Genomic DNA, 16,542 nt, shown 5'->3' with positions numbered 1-16,542 from the left:
TCACTCCCGACCCGCAGCCCCCTCCTAGCCCATCCCTGGGCTCCCCCGCAGCTCTGCTGGTACTCCTTACTCCTGACCTGCAGCCCATGCTAGCCCAGCCCGTGGTAGCTAGGAAGGCAGGCTGAGTACCCCAACTCATTGCCCCGCTGGCAGGTTTCAGGCTGAGTGGGGCCCGCTGTGGTGCTGGGGCCAGGCCCAGAAGCCACTCCCTGTCCAGCCCCCAGGGTTCAGGAAAGGAATCCCAGTTACAAAAGCCGAAGTCTTTATTGTGTGTTAGGGCCGAGTTCCAGCCAGCGGGACCCTCCAGCCGCGGACGCCCTGCTCTGCGCAGGCCGGGCGCAGCAGCCGCTTTGGGGCCCATCCTCTGCATGGGAGGGAAGGGGTTATTCGCGCCAGGTCACCTCCACTTCATCTGTTCGGTACCTGTGGGGAGGAGAGAGAGTCAGGGGGCTGCCCCACTGCTGAGGCCTCCCCCCCCGCACTTCCCCCTTCTCTACCTCTGCGTGATCCATGAATCCTCTAGCTGCGTCACCTGCCCCGTGCGGAACATCTCCCAGCCGGCCTGTGCAATCATGGCCCCATTGTCAATGCAGAACCTGGGGATGGGGGTGGGGGAGGGAGATGAGACCTCCTGTAGGCAGCGGGGCATGGGGGCTAGTGGTTAGAGCAGGGGGCTGGGAGCCAGGACCCCTGGGTTCTATCCCCAACTCTGGGAGGGGAGTAGGGTCTAGTGCAGGCCTGCACAACATGCGGCCCATGTGGGCTCACTGTGCAGCTCATGGGGGGTGAGTAGGGGCAGCGAGTTATATCCTCTAGCGGTGCCTGGGCTCCAGGAATATTCAGGGCTGGGAGCCCTGCTCCACCAATGTTTGGAGCTGCATCTCTCCACCGGCCCTGTCTGGAACGTCCCAGGCCTCCGCCTGCCCTCGGAGCACCCCTGCCCGAGTGAAAGCAGCACGGCTCTCCCTCGCCTCCGTTGCTGGCAGCTACAGCACAGCACAAGAGCAAGGCCGGCAGCAGGCTGAGGCGGCTGCTGCTGCTGCTACCACACCTCAGGAGGGGGAGGGGGAGAACGAGGGGGCACACATGCTTGGCAGCCCTCCCCTCCCCCAGCTCCAGACCCCGAGGGGGCTTCCGGCAGTGGGAGACATCTGGAGTGGATCTGTGACTCACCTGAGCAGCTGCTGGGGCTTCGGTGAGTGTTTGACCCTGTGATCCACCCCCCCAGCCCCCACTCCTGCCCAACACTGGGGAAGGGGTAGCCTCATCCCCCACCCCCAGTGAGGCTACGGTGAGAGGCAGCAGGGGAGGAAGGAAGCCACATGTGATGGCAGTCCTCCCCTCCCGCCCCCAGCACCCACCACCCCCTCCCCTGCCCCCAAACTCCCTCCCAGAGCCTGCATCCCTCCACTCATCCTGCACCCCACCCTGTGCCCCAGCCCAGAGCCTGCACCCAGCACCCAAACTCCATCCCAGAGCCTGCACCCCAGACTCCATCCCAGAGCCCAACCTCTCAACCGTCCTACACCGCAATCCCCTGCCCCAACCCAGGCCCTGCACCCCAGACCTCCTCCCCCTACCCAAATTCCATGATTCATTAAAAAAATTAAAATACTTTATTAAGAATTTTTCAATTAAATCAAACAATTTTTTAAATTATCACCCCCCCTTCCTTTTCAGCCCACAGCTGTTTCGGCAGGGCGGCGCTGGGGGGTTCGGCCCTCAGCTGTTTTCTTTGGAGTAATATGGCCCTAGCCGCTTTACAAGTTGTGCAGGCCTGGTCTAGTGGTTAGAGACAGGAGGAGGGGGGTTGGGAGCCAGGACTCCTGGGTTCTCTCCTGACTCCGGGGTAGGGGTGCCAATGCCCTAAAGCACCATAGTCCAGAATCCTCATGGGGAATCCTAGAGCTCCTGTCTAAGGGGATAATTCCACCTCTCCCACCAAGCTAAGGCAGACTGAGGGGTTGCTGGGACCCCAGCTCTGCAGGGCGAGCTGACGGGCGGGGCAGTCAGTACCTCTCATCTGTAGCAAACAGCTTGGCTCCCCTCTCTGCACACATGATCTGCATCATCTCCTGCAGCCGCATGTTACCTGAGGAAGAGGACAAGGTTAGAGCTGGGGGGGAGACACTGGGGGAGGGGGCAGGATTAGAGCTGGGAGGGCACACGCTGGGGTGGGGTGGGTGACACCTGGGGAGGGGGCAGGTTTCAAGCTGAGACCCCAATCTCAGGTCACAAGTGACATAAGCTGCAATGGCCTCAGTTGAGCCTGGGGCACTAGCCCCAGGCTGCGCCTGCCAGGACTGTGGGGGAGAGCCCAGAAAGCCGCTGCCCTAGGGCAGCGAACCCAGTGGGGGTTGAGGGGGAGGCTGGGTGCACTAGGATGGAGGCAGGGGGCAAGTGGGGGGGTAGGTATGGGGACAGGGGGAAGTCAGGGTTCCCATGCAGTGATCCTTTCTGCATCCCCCACGGTCCTGGCACGTACAGCCGACACCGCCCACGATGAGGGCCTCCTGTGAGCCGCAGTGCGCCATGGCCCGCTCCGTGATCTCCACCAGCATCGCGAAGAGCGTCTCCTGGGGGGAGAGGGGGGGCGGCGCAGCTAGGACAGTCCTGCTCACTCCCGACCCGCAGCCCCCCCCCCCCCCCCGCCCCAGTGCTGCTCGCTCCCAACCCGCAGCCCCCCTGCCTCAGTGCTGCTCGCTCCCGACCTGCAGCCCGGCCCCACAACTCCCATAGTGCTCCTCACTCCAGATTCTCAGCCCCCTTCCCCAGCTCCCATGGTGCTTCTCACTCCCAACCCATAGTCCCCACCTTCTGATATCCAGGAATGGTGCTCGTAACTCTCAACCTGCAGCCCCTGCTCTCCCGGCCCTGAGCTGGGCTGTTCCTCACCTGGAGAGAGAAGCAGAGATCCTCTGGGGTGCATTCTCCTGATGCCAGCATCTTGTGAGCCACCTCCTACAGGGCAGAGAGAGGGTTCAGGGCTCCTGGGATCCCTTCCAGCTGAGGGAGGGGAGTGGTGGCTAGTGGGTAGAGCAAGGGCTGGGAGCCAGGACTCCTGGGTTCCTCACCTCTATGTGGGACAGGATCCCTGAGAAGGACACATCCATTCCCTTCACTGTGTAGGGCAGCTCCACCAACTTTTGTCCCCTGGGGGGGGGGAGGGGGGAGGGAAGACTTTGTTAGACTCTCCCAGAGCCAGTGATATAACCCCAGAGTCCTGCCTCCCAGCCCCCTCCCACTGCTCTAACTAGTAGATTCCACTGCCCTCAGAGCCAGGGATATAACCCCGGAGTCCTGCCTCCCAGCCCCCTCCCACTGCTCTAACTAGTAGATTCCACTGCCCTCAGAGCCAGGGATATAACCCCGGAGTCCTGCCTCCCAGCCCCCTCCCACTGCTCTAACTAGTAGATCCCACTGCCCTCAGAGCCAGGGATATAACCCCGGAGTCCTGCCTCCCAGCCCCACTCCAATTCCCTGGACCCCACTCCCCTCCCGGAGCTGGTCCTACTCACTTCTTTGCCATCTGTTCGATGTTATAGCCAGGGCTGGGGTCATTGGATATCTAGGAGGAGGAGACACCAAGGGGGGGGGGGGTAAGGCTGGATGTGGGGGTACCAGAAGGCCCCATCCCAACCTCTGAGCCCCCCAGACCCTACAGTAACCAACCCCTCCCTCCTCCCGCTTTGGTCCATTCGGGGGCGGGGGGGGGGGGGTGTAACTTGAAGACACCAACTCCTTTCAGGCCAAAACCTTTCCTACAGCGGGGCTCAGGGTAGGGGGGTATTCGGGTAGGATTCTGGTCAAATCAGTCCCCGCCGTTTTGAGCTACAGGGAGGGGAACAAAGCCTGGGGCCCCTTTGCCAAAGCTCTGTATAGATTTACTGCTAAATCTCAATCGTTTTCTACTTCACTTGCAAACAAAAAAGGAAATTCTCGGCCAAGAACCTCAGTTAGTGCTGAAGATTTCCACAGCCCACTCCTAGCTCTTAAAAGCAGAAAACTGAATGCCAAAAATCTTAGATTAAGTTTAAAATCCATGCAAAGTCTCCAACTAAGTGAGTGCAGATTATTTGACAAAAGTATTTAATTTTATACTAGCCTTAGTTGGAAATGTCTGACTATAAAGTTCCCATTAACCTTAGATTTTGGCATTTAATTTCCCCAATTTCAGGGAGAAGGAGAACAAAAGTTATGGTTTTCCTTAAAAAGCAAAGAAATTCCATGCCAGAAAATCTCATCTTCAGTTACTCCTGCCACAGGGAAGAAAAGGATTTTACAAGAAATACAGGAAATTGGGTTTGAGGTTTTTAAAAAATGGAAGGATATAGAATGTTTGTGATAGAGATTGATTTCAAGTCCTATTTTCCATGAGAAAAAGCTAAAAATTGTTGGATTTTGTGTAGTATTCTTGGATTATAAAGAGAATAAAATTGTGAGTTAGTTTGGTTGCTTTTTAAACAAAGAAAATTCTTGTTTGTTTTTAGAAAAAAAGCAAGGAAATTCCACTCCAAAAATCTTAGGTTAAGTTCCAAATCGCACTGAATATTTTTTGACGAGTGTGTGCATAAAACCAACACTAATCTGAAATTTCCTTACATTTAAAAACAACAACTTCACCCTAAAACACACCAGAACTTGGAGTCATGTGACTCTTGAAGCAGTATTTCTCCAAAGTTGCTGTCGCTAAACGTTGCTAGGGAAGGAACCAGGGGGATTGGGGAAGTTTTCTCTCAGGGCTGTCACCTTGTCTTTTTAAAAAGCGAGGAAATTAAATACCAAAAACTGGTTAATGTTGAAGTGCCACAATCAGGCAACAGAGAAACTCTGGGTGATTCACTTAATGAGAACAGAACCCAGCTGTCCTGGCTCCCAGCCCCCTCTACTCTAATCACCAGACCCTCACTCCCCTCCCAGAGCCAGGGATAGAACCCAGGAGTCCTGACTCCCAGCCCTCTGGCTCCCCACTGCCCTCTCACCTTCAGCACACGGGCAAAGCGGTCCAGGCAGTTGCCCACGGCGATGTCGATGGTCTCCCCGAAGATGCGATACCGGCGCTCCGAGTATGCGATGACCTGGGTGAGAGGAGCAGAGCGGTGGGATGTGCAGTGTGCAGGGCTGCTGGGATCTCCCGGGTGAGGGCCCAGTGTAGCGCTGGGTGGGGAGGGGGAGCGCCAGCCCTACCTGGGTGTTGCCCCCACTGACATACAGCACAGTGGGGTTCTGGGCGCCTGTGATCAGCCGGCCCATCTCAATGTGGCCCACACAGTGATTGACGCCCAGCAGGGGCTTGTTCCAGAGCTGGGCCAATGTCCGGGCCACCACGGCCACAGTCACCAGTGGGGCACCCATGCCGGGGCCTGTAGGGAGAGCACTGGGTCAGCACGGGGCCCTCGGGGAGCCACCCACACACACCCCCACTCACCCTGGGCATCCACCCACACCCCCACTCATCCTGGGCACAGGCCCTGCCCCCTCACCCTGGGAGTAGCCTCCGCCCCCTGCCCCACTCACACTCACCCTTGGTGTAGGCCACACAGTCCACATCTGCAGACTCCAGCCCTGCCTCCTGTAGAGCTTCCTGCAAAAGGGCCAGCACACAGCCCTGGTGGTGCCTCGCTGTCTGCCCCGGCAGGAACCCTGCCCCAGAGAGACAGCGTCAAGGGGTGGAGCTGTCAGGGACCAAATGGGGGAGGGCTGGATGGGGGGAATAAAAGGGATCAGATGGAGGGGCCTGGAGAAGAGAACCAGACTCATCCTGGCCCAGAGCAATGGGGAAGGGGGATATGGGGGGGGTCAGGAAGCCTGGATTCACCCTGGCCTGGAGTGGGGTGTCCGTCACGGGGAGGGGGTTGAATGGGAGGCCAGATTCAGGGAGGAGAGACAGCCCAGGGGGGAGGTTGGGGGGGTCCCGGGGTAGGAGGGTGGACGTTGGGAAGATGGGTAAGGAAAGGGAGGGGTCCCAGCGAGGCTCGGGATGGGGAGGCCCAGGCGGGATGGGGATGGAGGGGGAAATGAGTAAGGACGAAGGAGGTCCCAGCAGGGGTCCCGGGGAGGCTCGCGATGGGGAGGCCAGTGGGGGGTCCCAGAGCAGGGTAGGGGCACAGGGGGAATGGGATCAGGGCGGAGGTTGGGGGGTCCCGGGGTGGGGGGGTGGACAGTGGATGGATGGGTAAGGATGGGGGGGGGGTCCCAGCGAGAGTCCCAGAGCGGCTCAGGATTGGGAGGCCCAGGCAGGGTCCTGGGGAGGCCGATGGAGGAAGAAATGAGTAAGGATGGGGGGGTCCCAGCGGAAGTCCTGGGGAGGCCCCGGGGGGGGGGAGGGGCACAGGAGGGATGGGGATCAGGGGAGAGGTTGGGGGTCCTGGGGCGGGGCGGACGGAGGGAGGATGGGTAAAGGACTGGGGGTCCCAGCAGGGGTCCCGGGGAGGCTCGCAACGGGGAGCTCCTGGGGGAGGCCTGGGGTGGGTGTGTATCGGGGCAGTGGGGCGGACAGAAGGGCAATGGGGATGGGTAAGGACAGGGAAGCCCCGGGGGGGGGGGGGGAGGGTCGCAGGGCAGGGTAGGACCAGTAAGGACGGGGAGTGTCTCAGGGTGGGGCACGTCTCGGCGTGGGGCGCAGGAGGGATAGGGGGCAGACAGAGGGAGGATGGGGATGGGTAAGGACGGGGAGGCCTGTGGGGGGGGAGGTCCCAGAGCAGGGTAGGGGCGCAGGAGGAATGGGGGGCGGATGGGTAAGGACAGGGAGGCCCGGGCTGGGTGTGTGTGTGTGTGTCTGTCTATGTGTATGGGGGCTGGGGGACAGACGAAGGAAAGATGGGGATGGGAAGGGACGGGGAGGCCCGGGGGGGGGAAGGGTCCCAGGGGAGGGATGGGTAAGGACGGGGAGGCCCGGGGAAGGGGAGGGGCACGGGGGGGGATGGGTAAGGACAGGAGGGCGCGGGGGGGAGGGGCGCGGATGGGTAAGGACAGGAGGGCGCGGGGGGGAGGGGCGCGGATGGGTAAGGACAGGGGGGGCCGGGGGGATGGGAGGGGTAAGGACGGGGGGGCATGGGTAAGGACAGGGGTAAGGACAGGGGGGGATGGGTAAGGACGGGGGGGCGCAGGGGGGATGGGTAAGGATGGGGGGGCGCAGGGGGGGGATGGGTAAGGACGGGGGGGCGCAGGGGGGGGGATGGGTAAGGACGGGGATAGGACGGTAAGGGGGGATAGGTAAGGACAGGGGGGCCCGGGGAAGGGGAGGGGCGCGGATGGGTAAGGACGGGGAGGCCCGGGGGGGGATGGGTAAGGACGGGGGGCCCGGGGACGGGGAGGGGCGCGGATGGGTAAGGACGGGGAGGCCCGGGGAAGGGGAGGGGTAAGGACGGGGATAGGACGGTAAGGGGGGATAGGTAAGGACGGGGGGCCCGGGGAAGGGGAGGGGCGTGGATGGGTAAGGACGGGAAGGCCCGGGGGGGGATGGGTAAGGACGGGGGGGCCCGGGGAAGGGGAGGGGCGCAGGGGGGGATGGGTAAGGACAGGGGGGCCCGGGGAAGGGGAGGGGCGCGGATGGGTAAGGACGGGGAGGCCCGGGGGGGGATGGGTAAGGACGGGGAGGCCCGGGGAAGAGGAGGGGCGCGGATGGGTAAGGACGGGGAGGCCCGGGGGGGATGGGTAAGGACGGGGAGGCCCGGGGGGGATGGGTAAGGACGGGGATAGGACGGTAAGGGGGGATAGGTAAGGACGGGGAGGGCCCGGGGGGGGATGGGAAAGGACGGGGGGGGGCCCGGGGGGGGATGGGAAAGGACGGGGGGGGGCCCGGGGGGGGATGGGAAAGGACGGGGATAGGACAGTAAGGGGGGATGGGTAAGGACGGGGGGGCCCGGGGAAGGGGAGGGGTAAGGACGGGGGGGCCCGGGGAAGGGGAGGGGCGCGGATGGGGGGCCGGGGAAGGGGAGGGGCGCGGATGGGGGGCCGGGGAAGGGCGCGGATGGGGGGCCGGGGAAGGGCGCGGATGGGGGGCCGGGGAAGGGCGCGGATGGGGGGCCGGGGAAGGGGAGGGGCGCGGATGGGTAAGGACGGGGGGGCCCGGGGGGGGGGATGGGTAAGGACGGGGGGGCCGGGGAAGGGGAGGGGCGCAGATGGGTAAGGACGGGGGGGCCCGGGGAAGGGGAGGGGTAAGGGGGGGAGGGGTAAGGACGGGGAGGGCCGGGGAAGGGGAGGGGTAAGGAGGGGGGGGCCGGGGAAGGGGAGGGGCGCGGATGGGTAAGGACGGGGGGGTCCGGGGGGGATGGGTAAGGACGGGGGGGCCTGGGGAAGGGGAGGGGCGCGGATGGGTAAGGACGGGGGGACCCGGGGAGGGGATGGGTAAGGACGGGGGGGCCCGGGGAAGGGGAGGGGCGCGGATGGGTAAGGACGGGGATAGGACGTTAAGGGGGGATGGGTAAGGACGGGGGGGCCCGGGGAAGGGGAGGGGTAAGGACGGGGATAGGACGGTAAGGGGGGATAGGTAAGGACGGGGAGGCCCGGGGGGGGATGGGTAAGGACGGGGGGGCCCGGGGAAGGGGAGGGGCGCGGATGGGTAAGGACGGGGGGGCCCGGGGAAGGGGAGGGGCGCGGATGGGTAAGGACGGGGGGGCCCGGGAGGGGATGGGTAAGGACGGGGGGGCCGGGGAAAGGGAGGTGCGCGGATGGGTAAGGACAGGGGGGCCCGGGGGGGATGGGTAAGGACGGGGATAGGACGGTAAGGGGGGAGGGGTAAGGACGGGGGGGCCCGGGGAAGGGGAGGGGTAAGGACGGGGGGGCCCGGGGAAGGGGAGGGGTAAGGACGGGGATAGGACGGTAAGGGGGGATGGGTAAGGACGGGGATAGGACGGTAAGGGGGGATGGGTAAGGACAGGGGGCCGGGGAAGGGGAGGGGCGCGGATGGGTAAGGACAGGGAGGCCCGGGGGGGGAGGGGTAAGGACGGGGGGGGCGGGGAAGGGGAGGGGCGCGGATGGGTAAGGACGGGGGGGCCCGGGGGGGGGATGGGTAAGGACGGGGATAGGACAGTAAGGGGGGAGGGGTAAGGACGGGGGGGCCCGGGGGGGAGGGGTAAGGACGGGGGGGCCGGGGAAGGGGAGGGGCGCGGATGGGTAAGGACGTGGAGGCCCGGGGGGGGAGGGGTAAGGACGGGGGGGGGGCCCGGGGAAGGGGAGGGGTAAGGACGGGGGGGGGCCCGGGGAAGGGGAGGGGTAAGGACGGGGGGGGGGGCCCGGGGAAGGGGAGGGGCGCGGATGGGTAAGGACGGGGGGGCCCAGGGAAGGGGAGGGGTAAGGACGGGGATAGGACGGTAAGGGGGGAGGGGTAAGGACAGGGATAGGACGGTAAGGGGGGAGGGGTAAGGACGGGGGGGGGCCCGGGGAAGGGGAGGGGTAAGGATGGGGGGGGGCCCGGGGAAGGGGAGGGGCGCGGATGGGTAAGGACGGGGGGGCCCGGGGGGGGGGATGGGTAAGGACGGGGGCGCCCGGGGGGGGGATGGGTAAGGACGGGGGCGCCCGGGGGGGGGATGGGTAAGGACGGGGATAGGACGGTAAGGGGGGATGGGTAAGGACGGGGGGCCCGGGGAAGGGGAGGGGTAAGGACAGGGGGGCCCGGGGAAGGGGAGGGGTAAGGACAGGGGGGCCCGGGGAAGGGGAGGGGTAAGGACAGGGATAGGAGGGTAAGGGGGGAGGGGTAAGGACGGGGATAGGAGGGTAAGGGGGGAGGGGTAAGGACGGGGGGGCCCGGGGAAGGGGAGGGGTAAGGACGGGGATAGGACGGTAAGGGGGGAGGGGTAAGGACGGGGGGGCCCGGGGAAGGGGAGGGGTAAGGACGGGGATGGGTAAGGACGGGGGGGTCCGGGGGGGATGGGTAAGGACAGGGGGGCCGGGGAAGGGGAGGGGCGCGGATGGGTAAGGACGGGGAGGCCCGGGGGGGGATGGGTAAGGACAGGGGGCCCGGTGGGGGGAGGGGTAAGGACGGGGATAGGACGGTAAGGGGGGAGGGGTAAGGACGGGGGGGGCCCGGGGAAGGGGAGGGGTAAGGACGGGGGGGGCCCGGGGAAGGGGAGGGGCGCGGATGGGTAAGGACGGGGGAGTCCGGGGGGGATGGGTAAGGACGGGGGGCCCCGGGGAAGGGGAGGGGTAAGGACGGGGGGCCCCGGGGAAGGGGAGGGGTAAGGACGGGGATAGGACAGTAAGGGGGGAGGGGTAAGGACGGGGGGGCCCGGGGAAGGGGAGGGGTAAGGACGGGGGGGCCCGGGGAAGGGGAGGGGTAAGGACGGGGGGGCCCGGGGAAGGGGAGGGGTAAGGACGGGGATAGGACGGTAAGGGGGGATGGGTAAGGACGGGGATAGGACGGTAAGGGGGGATGGGTAAGGACGGGGGGGCCGGGGAAGGGGAGGGGCGCGGATGGGTAAGGACGTGGAGGCCCGGGGGGGGATGGGTAAGGACGGGGGGGCCCGGGGGGGATGGGTAAGGACGGGGATAGGACGGTAAGGGGGGAGGGGTAAGGACGGGGGGGGGGCCCGGGGAAGGGGAGGGGTAAGGACGGGGGGGGGCCCGGGGAAGGGGAGGGGCGCGGATGGGTAAGGACGGGGAGGCCCAGGGGGGGGATGGGTAAGGACGGGGATAGGACGGTAAGGGGGGATGGGTAAGGACGGGGGGCCCGGGAAAGGGGAGGGGTAAGGACAGGGATAGGACGGTAAGGGGGGAGGGGTAAGGACAGGGATAGGACGGTAAGGGGGGAGGGGTAAGGACGGGGGGCCCGGGGAAGGGGAGGGGTAAGGACGGGGGGGGGGGCCCGGGGAAGGGGAGGGGCGCGGATGGGTAAGGACGGGGAGGCCCGGGGGGGGGATGGGTAAGGACGGGGGGGCCCGGGGGGGGGATGGGTAAGGACGGGGGGGCCCGGGGGGGGGATGGGTAAGGACGGGGATAGGACGGTAAGGGGGGAGGGGTAAGGACAGGGGGGCCCGGGGAAGGGGAGGGGTAAGGACGGGGATAGGAGGGTAAGGGGGGAGGGGTAAGGACGGGGATAGGAGGGTAAGGGGGGAGGGGTAAGGACGGGGGGGCCCGGGGAAGGGGAGGGGTAAGGACGGGGATAGGACGGTAAGGGGGGAGGGGTAAGGACGGGGGGGCCCGGGGAAGGGGAGGGGTAAGGACGGGGATGGGTAAGGACGGGAGGGTCCGGGGGGGATGGGTAAGGACAGGGGGGCCGGGGAAGGGGAGGGGCGCGGATGGGTAAGGACGGGGAGGCCCGGGGGGGGGATGGGTAAGGACAGGGGGCCCGGTGGGGGGAGGGGTAAGGACGGGGATAGGACGGTAAGGGGGGAGGGGTAAGGACGGGGGGGGGCCCGGGGAAGGGGAGGGGTAAGGACGGGGGGGCCCGGGGAAGGGGAGGGGGGGATGGGTAAGGACGGGGAGGCCCGGGGGGGGGATGGGTAAGGACAGGGGGCCCGGTGGGGGGAGGGGTAAGGACGGGGATAGGACGGTAAGGGGGGAGGGGTAAGGACGGGGATAGGACGGTAAGGGGGGAGGGGTAAGGACGGGGGGGCCCGGGGAAGGGGAGGGGTAAGGACGGGGGGGGCCCGGGGAAGGGGAGGGGCGCGGATGGGTAAGGACGGGGAGGATGGGTAAGGACGGGGGGCCCGGGGGGGGGAGGGGTAAGGACGGGGATAGGACGGTAAGGGGGGATGGGTAAGGACGGGGGGGCCCGGGGAAGGGGAGGGGTAAGGACGGGGGGGCCCGGGGAAGGGGAGGGGCGCGGATGGGTAAGGACAGGGATAGGACGGTAAGGGGGGATGGGTAAGGACGGGGGGGCCCGGGGGGGATGGGTAAGGACGGGGGGGCCCGGGGAAGGGGAGGGGTAAGGACAGGGATAGGACGGTAAGGGGGGAGGGGTAAGGACGGGGGGCCCCGGGGAAGGGGAGGGGTAAGGACAGGGATAGGACGGTAAGGGGGGAGGGGTAAGGACGGGGGGGCCCGGGGAAGGGGAGGGGTAAGGACGGGGATAGGACGGTAAGGGGGGATGGGTAAGGACGGGGGGGCCCGGGGAAGGGGAGGGGTAAGGATGGGGGGGCCCGGGGAAGGGGAGGGGTAAGGACGGGGATAGGACGGTAAGGGGGGATGGGTAAGGACGGGGAGGCCTGGGGGGGGATGGGTAAGGACGTGGGGGCCGGGGAAGGGGAGGGGCGCGGATGGGTAAGGACGGGGGGGTCCGGGGGGGATGGGTAAGGACGGGGGGGCCGGGGAAGGGGAGGGGCGCGGATGGGTAAGGACGGGGAGGCCCGGGGGGGGATGGGTAAGGACGGGGATAGGACGGTAAGGGGGGATGGGTAAGGACGGGGGGGCCCGGGGAAGGGGGGAGGGGTAAGGACGGGGATAGGACGGTAAGGGGGGATGGGTAAGGACGGGGGGGGCCCGGGGAAGGGGGGAGGGGTAAGGACGGGGGGGCCCGGGGAAGGGGGGAGGGGTAAGGACTCGGATAGGACGGTAAGGGGGGAGGGGTAAGGACGGGGGGGCCCGGGGAAGGGGGGAGGGGTAAGGACGGGGATAGGACGGTAAGGGGGGATGGGTAAGGACGGGGGGGCCCGGGGAAGGGGGGAGGGGTAAGGACGGGGGGGCCCGGGGAAGGGGGGAGGGGTAAGGACGGGGATAGGACGGTAAGGGGGGATGGGTAAGGACGGGGGGGCCCGGGGAAGGGGGGAGGGGTAAGGACGGGGGGGCCCGGGGAAGGGGGGAGGGGTAAGGACGGGGATAGGACGGTAAGGGGGGAGGGGTAAGGACGGGGGGCCCGGGGAAGGGGGGAGGGGTAAGGACGGGGGGGCCCGGGGAAGGGGGGAGGGGTAAGGACGGGGATAGGACGGTAAGGGGGGATGGGTAAGGACGGGGGGGCCCGGGGAAGGGGAGGGGTAAGGACGGGGGGGCCCGGGGAAGGGGAGGGGTAAGGACGGGGATAGGACGGTAAGGGGGGAGGGGTAAGGACGGGGGGGCCCGGGGAAGGGGGGAGGGGTAAGGACGGGGATAGGACGGTAAGGGGGGATGGGTAAGGACGGGGGGGCCCGGGGAAGGGGGGAGGGGTAAGGACGGGGGGGCCCGGGGAAGGGGGGAGGGGTAAGGACGGGGATAGGACGGGGGGGCCCGGGGAAAGGGGGAGGGGTAAGGACGGGGGGGCCCGGGGAAAGGGGGAGGGGTAAGGACGGGGGGGCCCGGGGAAGGGGGGAGGGGTAAGGAGGGGGATAGGACGGTAAGGGGGGAGGGGTAAGGACGGGGGGGCCCGGGGAAGGGGAGGGGTAAGGACGGGGGGGCCCGGGGAAGGGGAGGGGTAAGGACGGGGATAGGACGGTAAGGGGGGATGGGTAAGGACGGGGGGGCCCGGGGAAGGGGAGGGGTAAGGACGGGGGGGCCCGGGGAAGGGGGGAGGGGTAAGGACGGGGGGGCCCGGGGAAGGGGGGAGGGGTAAGGACGGGGATAGGACGGTAAGGGGGGATGGGTAAGGACGGGGGGGCCCGGGGAAGGGGAGGGGTAAGGACGGGGGGGCCCGGGGAAGGGGAGGGGTAAGGACGGGGGGGCCCGGGGAAGGGGAGGGGTAAGGACGGGGATAGGACGGTAAGGGGGGAGGGGTAAGGACGGGGGGGCCCGGGGAAGGGGGGAGGGGTAAGGAGGGGGATAGGACTGTAAGGGGGGAGGGGTAAGGACGGGGGGGCCCGGGGAAGGGGGGAGGGGTAAGGACGGGGGGGCCCGGGGAAGGGGGGAGGGGTAAGGACGGGGGGGCCCGGGGAAGGGGGGAGGGGTAAGGACGGGGATAGGACGGTAAGGGGGGATGGGTAAGGACGGGGAGGCCTGGGGGGGGATGGGTAAGGACGTGGGGGCCAGGGAAGGGGAGGGGCGCGGATGGGTAAGGACGGGGGGGTCCGGGGGGGATGGGTAAGGACGGGGGGGCCGGGGAAGGGGAGGGGCGCGGATGGGTAAGGACGGGGAGGCCCGGGGGGGGGATGGGTAAGGACGGGGGGCCCGGGGGGGGGATGGGTAAGGACGGGGATAGGACGGTAAGGGGGGATGGGTAAGGACGGGGGGGGCCCGGGGAAGGGGAGGGGTAAGGACGGGGGGGGCCCGGGGAAGGGGAGGGGTAAGGACGGGGATAGGACGGTAAGGGGGGATGGGTAAGGACGGGGGGGCCCGGGGAAGGGGAGGGGTAAGGACGGGGATAGGACGGTAAGGGGGGATGGGTAAGGACGGGGGGGGCCCGGGGAAGGGGAGGGGTAAGGACGGGGGGGGCCCGGGGAAGGGGAGGGGTAAGGACGGGGATAGGACGGTAAGGGGGGAGGGGTAAGGACGGGGGGGGCCCGGGGAAGGGGGGAGGGGTAAGGACGGGGGGGCCCGGGGAAGGGGGGAGGGGTAAGGACCGGGGGGCCCGGGGAAGGGGGGAGGGGTAAGGACCGGGGGGCCCGGGGAAGGGGGGAGGGGTAAGGACGGGGATAGGACGGTAAGGGGGGATGGGTAAGGACGGGGGGGGCCCGGGGAAGGGGAGGGGTAAGGACGGGGGGGGCCCGGGGAAGGGGAGGGGTAAGGACGGGGATAGGACGGTAAGGGGGGAGGGGTAAGGACGGGGGGGGCCCGGGGAAGGGGGGAGGGGTAAGGACGGGGGGGCCCGGGGAAGGGGGGAGGGGTAAGGACGGGGGGGCCCGGGGAAGGGGGGAGGGGTAAGGACGGGGGGGCCCGGGGAAGGGGGGAGGGGTAAGGACGGGGGGGCCCGGGGAAGGGGGGAGGGGTAAGGACGGGGGGGCCCGGGGAAGGGGGGAGGGGTAAGGACGGGGATAGGACGGTAAGGGGGGAGGGGTAAGGACGGGGGGGCCCGGGGAAGGGGGGAGGGGTAAGGACGGGGGGGCCCGGGGAAGGGGGGAGGGGTAAGGACGGGGGGGCCCGGGGAAGGGGGGAGGGGTAAGGACGGGGGGGCCCGGGGAAGGGGGGAGGGGTAAGGACGGGGATAGGACGGTAAGGGGGGAGGGGTAAGGACGGGGGGGCCCGGGGAAGGGGGGAGGGGTAAGGACGGGGATAGGACGGTAAGGGGGGATGGGTAAGGCCGGGGGTCCCGGGGAAGGGGGGAGGGGTAAGGACGGGGGGGGGCCCGGGGAAGGGGGGAGGGGTAAGGACGGGGATAGGACGATAAGGGGGGATGGGTAAGGACGGGGGGGCCCGGGGAAGGGGGGAGGGGTAAGGACGGGGGGGCCCGGGGAAGGGGGGAGGGGTAAGGACGGGGGGGCCCGGGGAAGGGGGGAGGGGTAAGGACGGGGGGGCCCGGGGAAGGGGGGATGGGTAAGGACGGGGGGGCCCGGGGAAGGGGAGGGGTAAGGACGGGGGGGCCCGGGGAAGGGGAGGGGTAAGGACGGGGATAGGACGGTAAGGGGGGAGGGGTAAGGACGGGGGGGCCCGGGGAAGGGGGGAGGGGTAAGGACGGGGATAGGACGGTAAGGGGGGATGGGTAAGGACGGGGGGGCCCGGGGAAGGGGGGAGGGGTAAGGACGGGGATAGGACGGTAAGGGGGGAGGGGTAAGGACGGGGGGGCCCGGGGAAGGGGGGGAGGGGTAAGGACGGGGGGGCCCGGGGAAGGGGGGATGGGTAAGGACGGGGGGGCCCGGGGAAGGGGGGGAGGGGTAAGGACGGGGGGGCCCGGGGAAGGGGGGAGGGGTAAGGACGGGGGGGCCCGGGGAAGGGGAGGGGTAAGGACGGGGATAGGACGGTAAGGGGGGATGGGTAAGGACGGGGGGGGCCCGGGGAAGGGGAGGGGTAAGGACGGGGGGGGCCCGGGGAAGGGGGGAGGGGTAAGGACGGGGATAGGACGGTAAGGGGGGAGGGGTAAGGACGGGGGGCCCGGGGAAGGGGGGGAGGGGTAAGGACGGGGGGGCCCGGGGAAGGGGGGATGGGTAAGGACGGGGGGGCCCGGGGAAGGGGGGGAGGGGTAAGGACGGGGGGGCCCGGGGAAGGGGGGAGGGGTAAGGACGGGGGGGCCCGGGGAAGGGGGGAGGGGTAAGGACGGGGGGGCCCGGGGAAGGGGGGAGGGGTAAGGACGGGGATAGGACGGTAAGGGGGGAGGGGTAAGGACGGGGGGGCCCGGGGAAGGGGAGGGGTAAGGACGGGGGGGCCCGGGGAAGGGGAGGGGTAAGGACGGGGGGGCCCGGGGAAGGGGGGAGGGGTAAGGACGGGGGGGCCCGGCTCACCCTGGCCCGGCGCGGGCACGAAGGTCCGGCGGGGGTTGCTCAGCACCTGCCCGTCCCGCACCAGCCCCGTCCCCACCTTGTTGGCGCTGCCTTCCAGCCCCAGCACCGTCACCGCGGGCATGGCGGGTCCGGCGCGGCGCCTGCAGCCCGGCGTCCTCGCGCTGCTAAGTCACAACGCAGCCCCGCCCGTCTCACCCCACGTGACACCGGAGCGCGAGGACCACGCTCCTTCCCGCCCCGCGTGACACCGGAGTTCCTGGCCGCTCCCGCCTCACGTGACACGGGAGTCCCGCCCACTGCCGTCCGCGCCCCACAGTCCGCCGCA

At 68.2% G+C, this 16,542-nt stretch overlaps 1 protein-coding gene across 3 annotated transcripts; it reads right to left on the bottom strand.

Annotated features, from left to right (window-relative positions):
• Positions 1 to 245: 245 nt before the first annotated feature.
• On the bottom strand, positions 246 to 16,459 carry OSGEP (O-sialoglycoprotein endopeptidase). Of its 3 annotated transcripts, XM_084645922.1 has the most exons (11): positions 16,218 to 16,454; positions 5,524 to 5,643; positions 5,188 to 5,363; positions 4,983 to 5,078; positions 3,519 to 3,568; positions 3,075 to 3,153; positions 2,896 to 2,961; positions 2,486 to 2,576; positions 2,017 to 2,092; positions 498 to 596; positions 246 to 423 (listed from the first exon to the last, which is right to left on the bottom strand). In XM_084645922.1, the coding sequence occupies exons 1-11, from the start codon at positions 16,336 to 16,338 to the stop codon at positions 384 to 386; spliced, it is 1,014 nt and encodes a 337-aa protein (XP_084502048.1). In that variant the 5' UTR covers positions 16,339 to 16,454; the 3' UTR covers positions 246 to 383. The 3 variants fall into 3 exon arrangements, with proteins under 3 accessions (XP_084502048.1, XP_084502049.1, XP_084502050.1); XM_084645923.1 differs by lacking the exon at positions 498 to 596 and having other exon boundaries at positions 16,218 to 16,457; XM_084645924.1 differs by lacking the exons at positions 3,075 to 3,153; positions 3,519 to 3,568 and having other exon boundaries at positions 16,218 to 16,459.
• Between the last annotated feature and the right edge of the window lie 83 nt (positions 16,460 to 16,542).

The sequence above is a fragment of the Lepidochelys olivacea genome, assembly GCF_965140295.1.
Source record: "Lepidochelys olivacea isolate rLepOli2 genome assembly, chromosome: 13".
In the NCBI taxonomy this organism is placed as follows: domain Eukaryota; kingdom Metazoa; phylum Chordata; order Testudines; family Cheloniidae; genus Lepidochelys; species Lepidochelys olivacea.
This window is presented reverse-complemented; position numbering and strand designations above follow the sequence as displayed.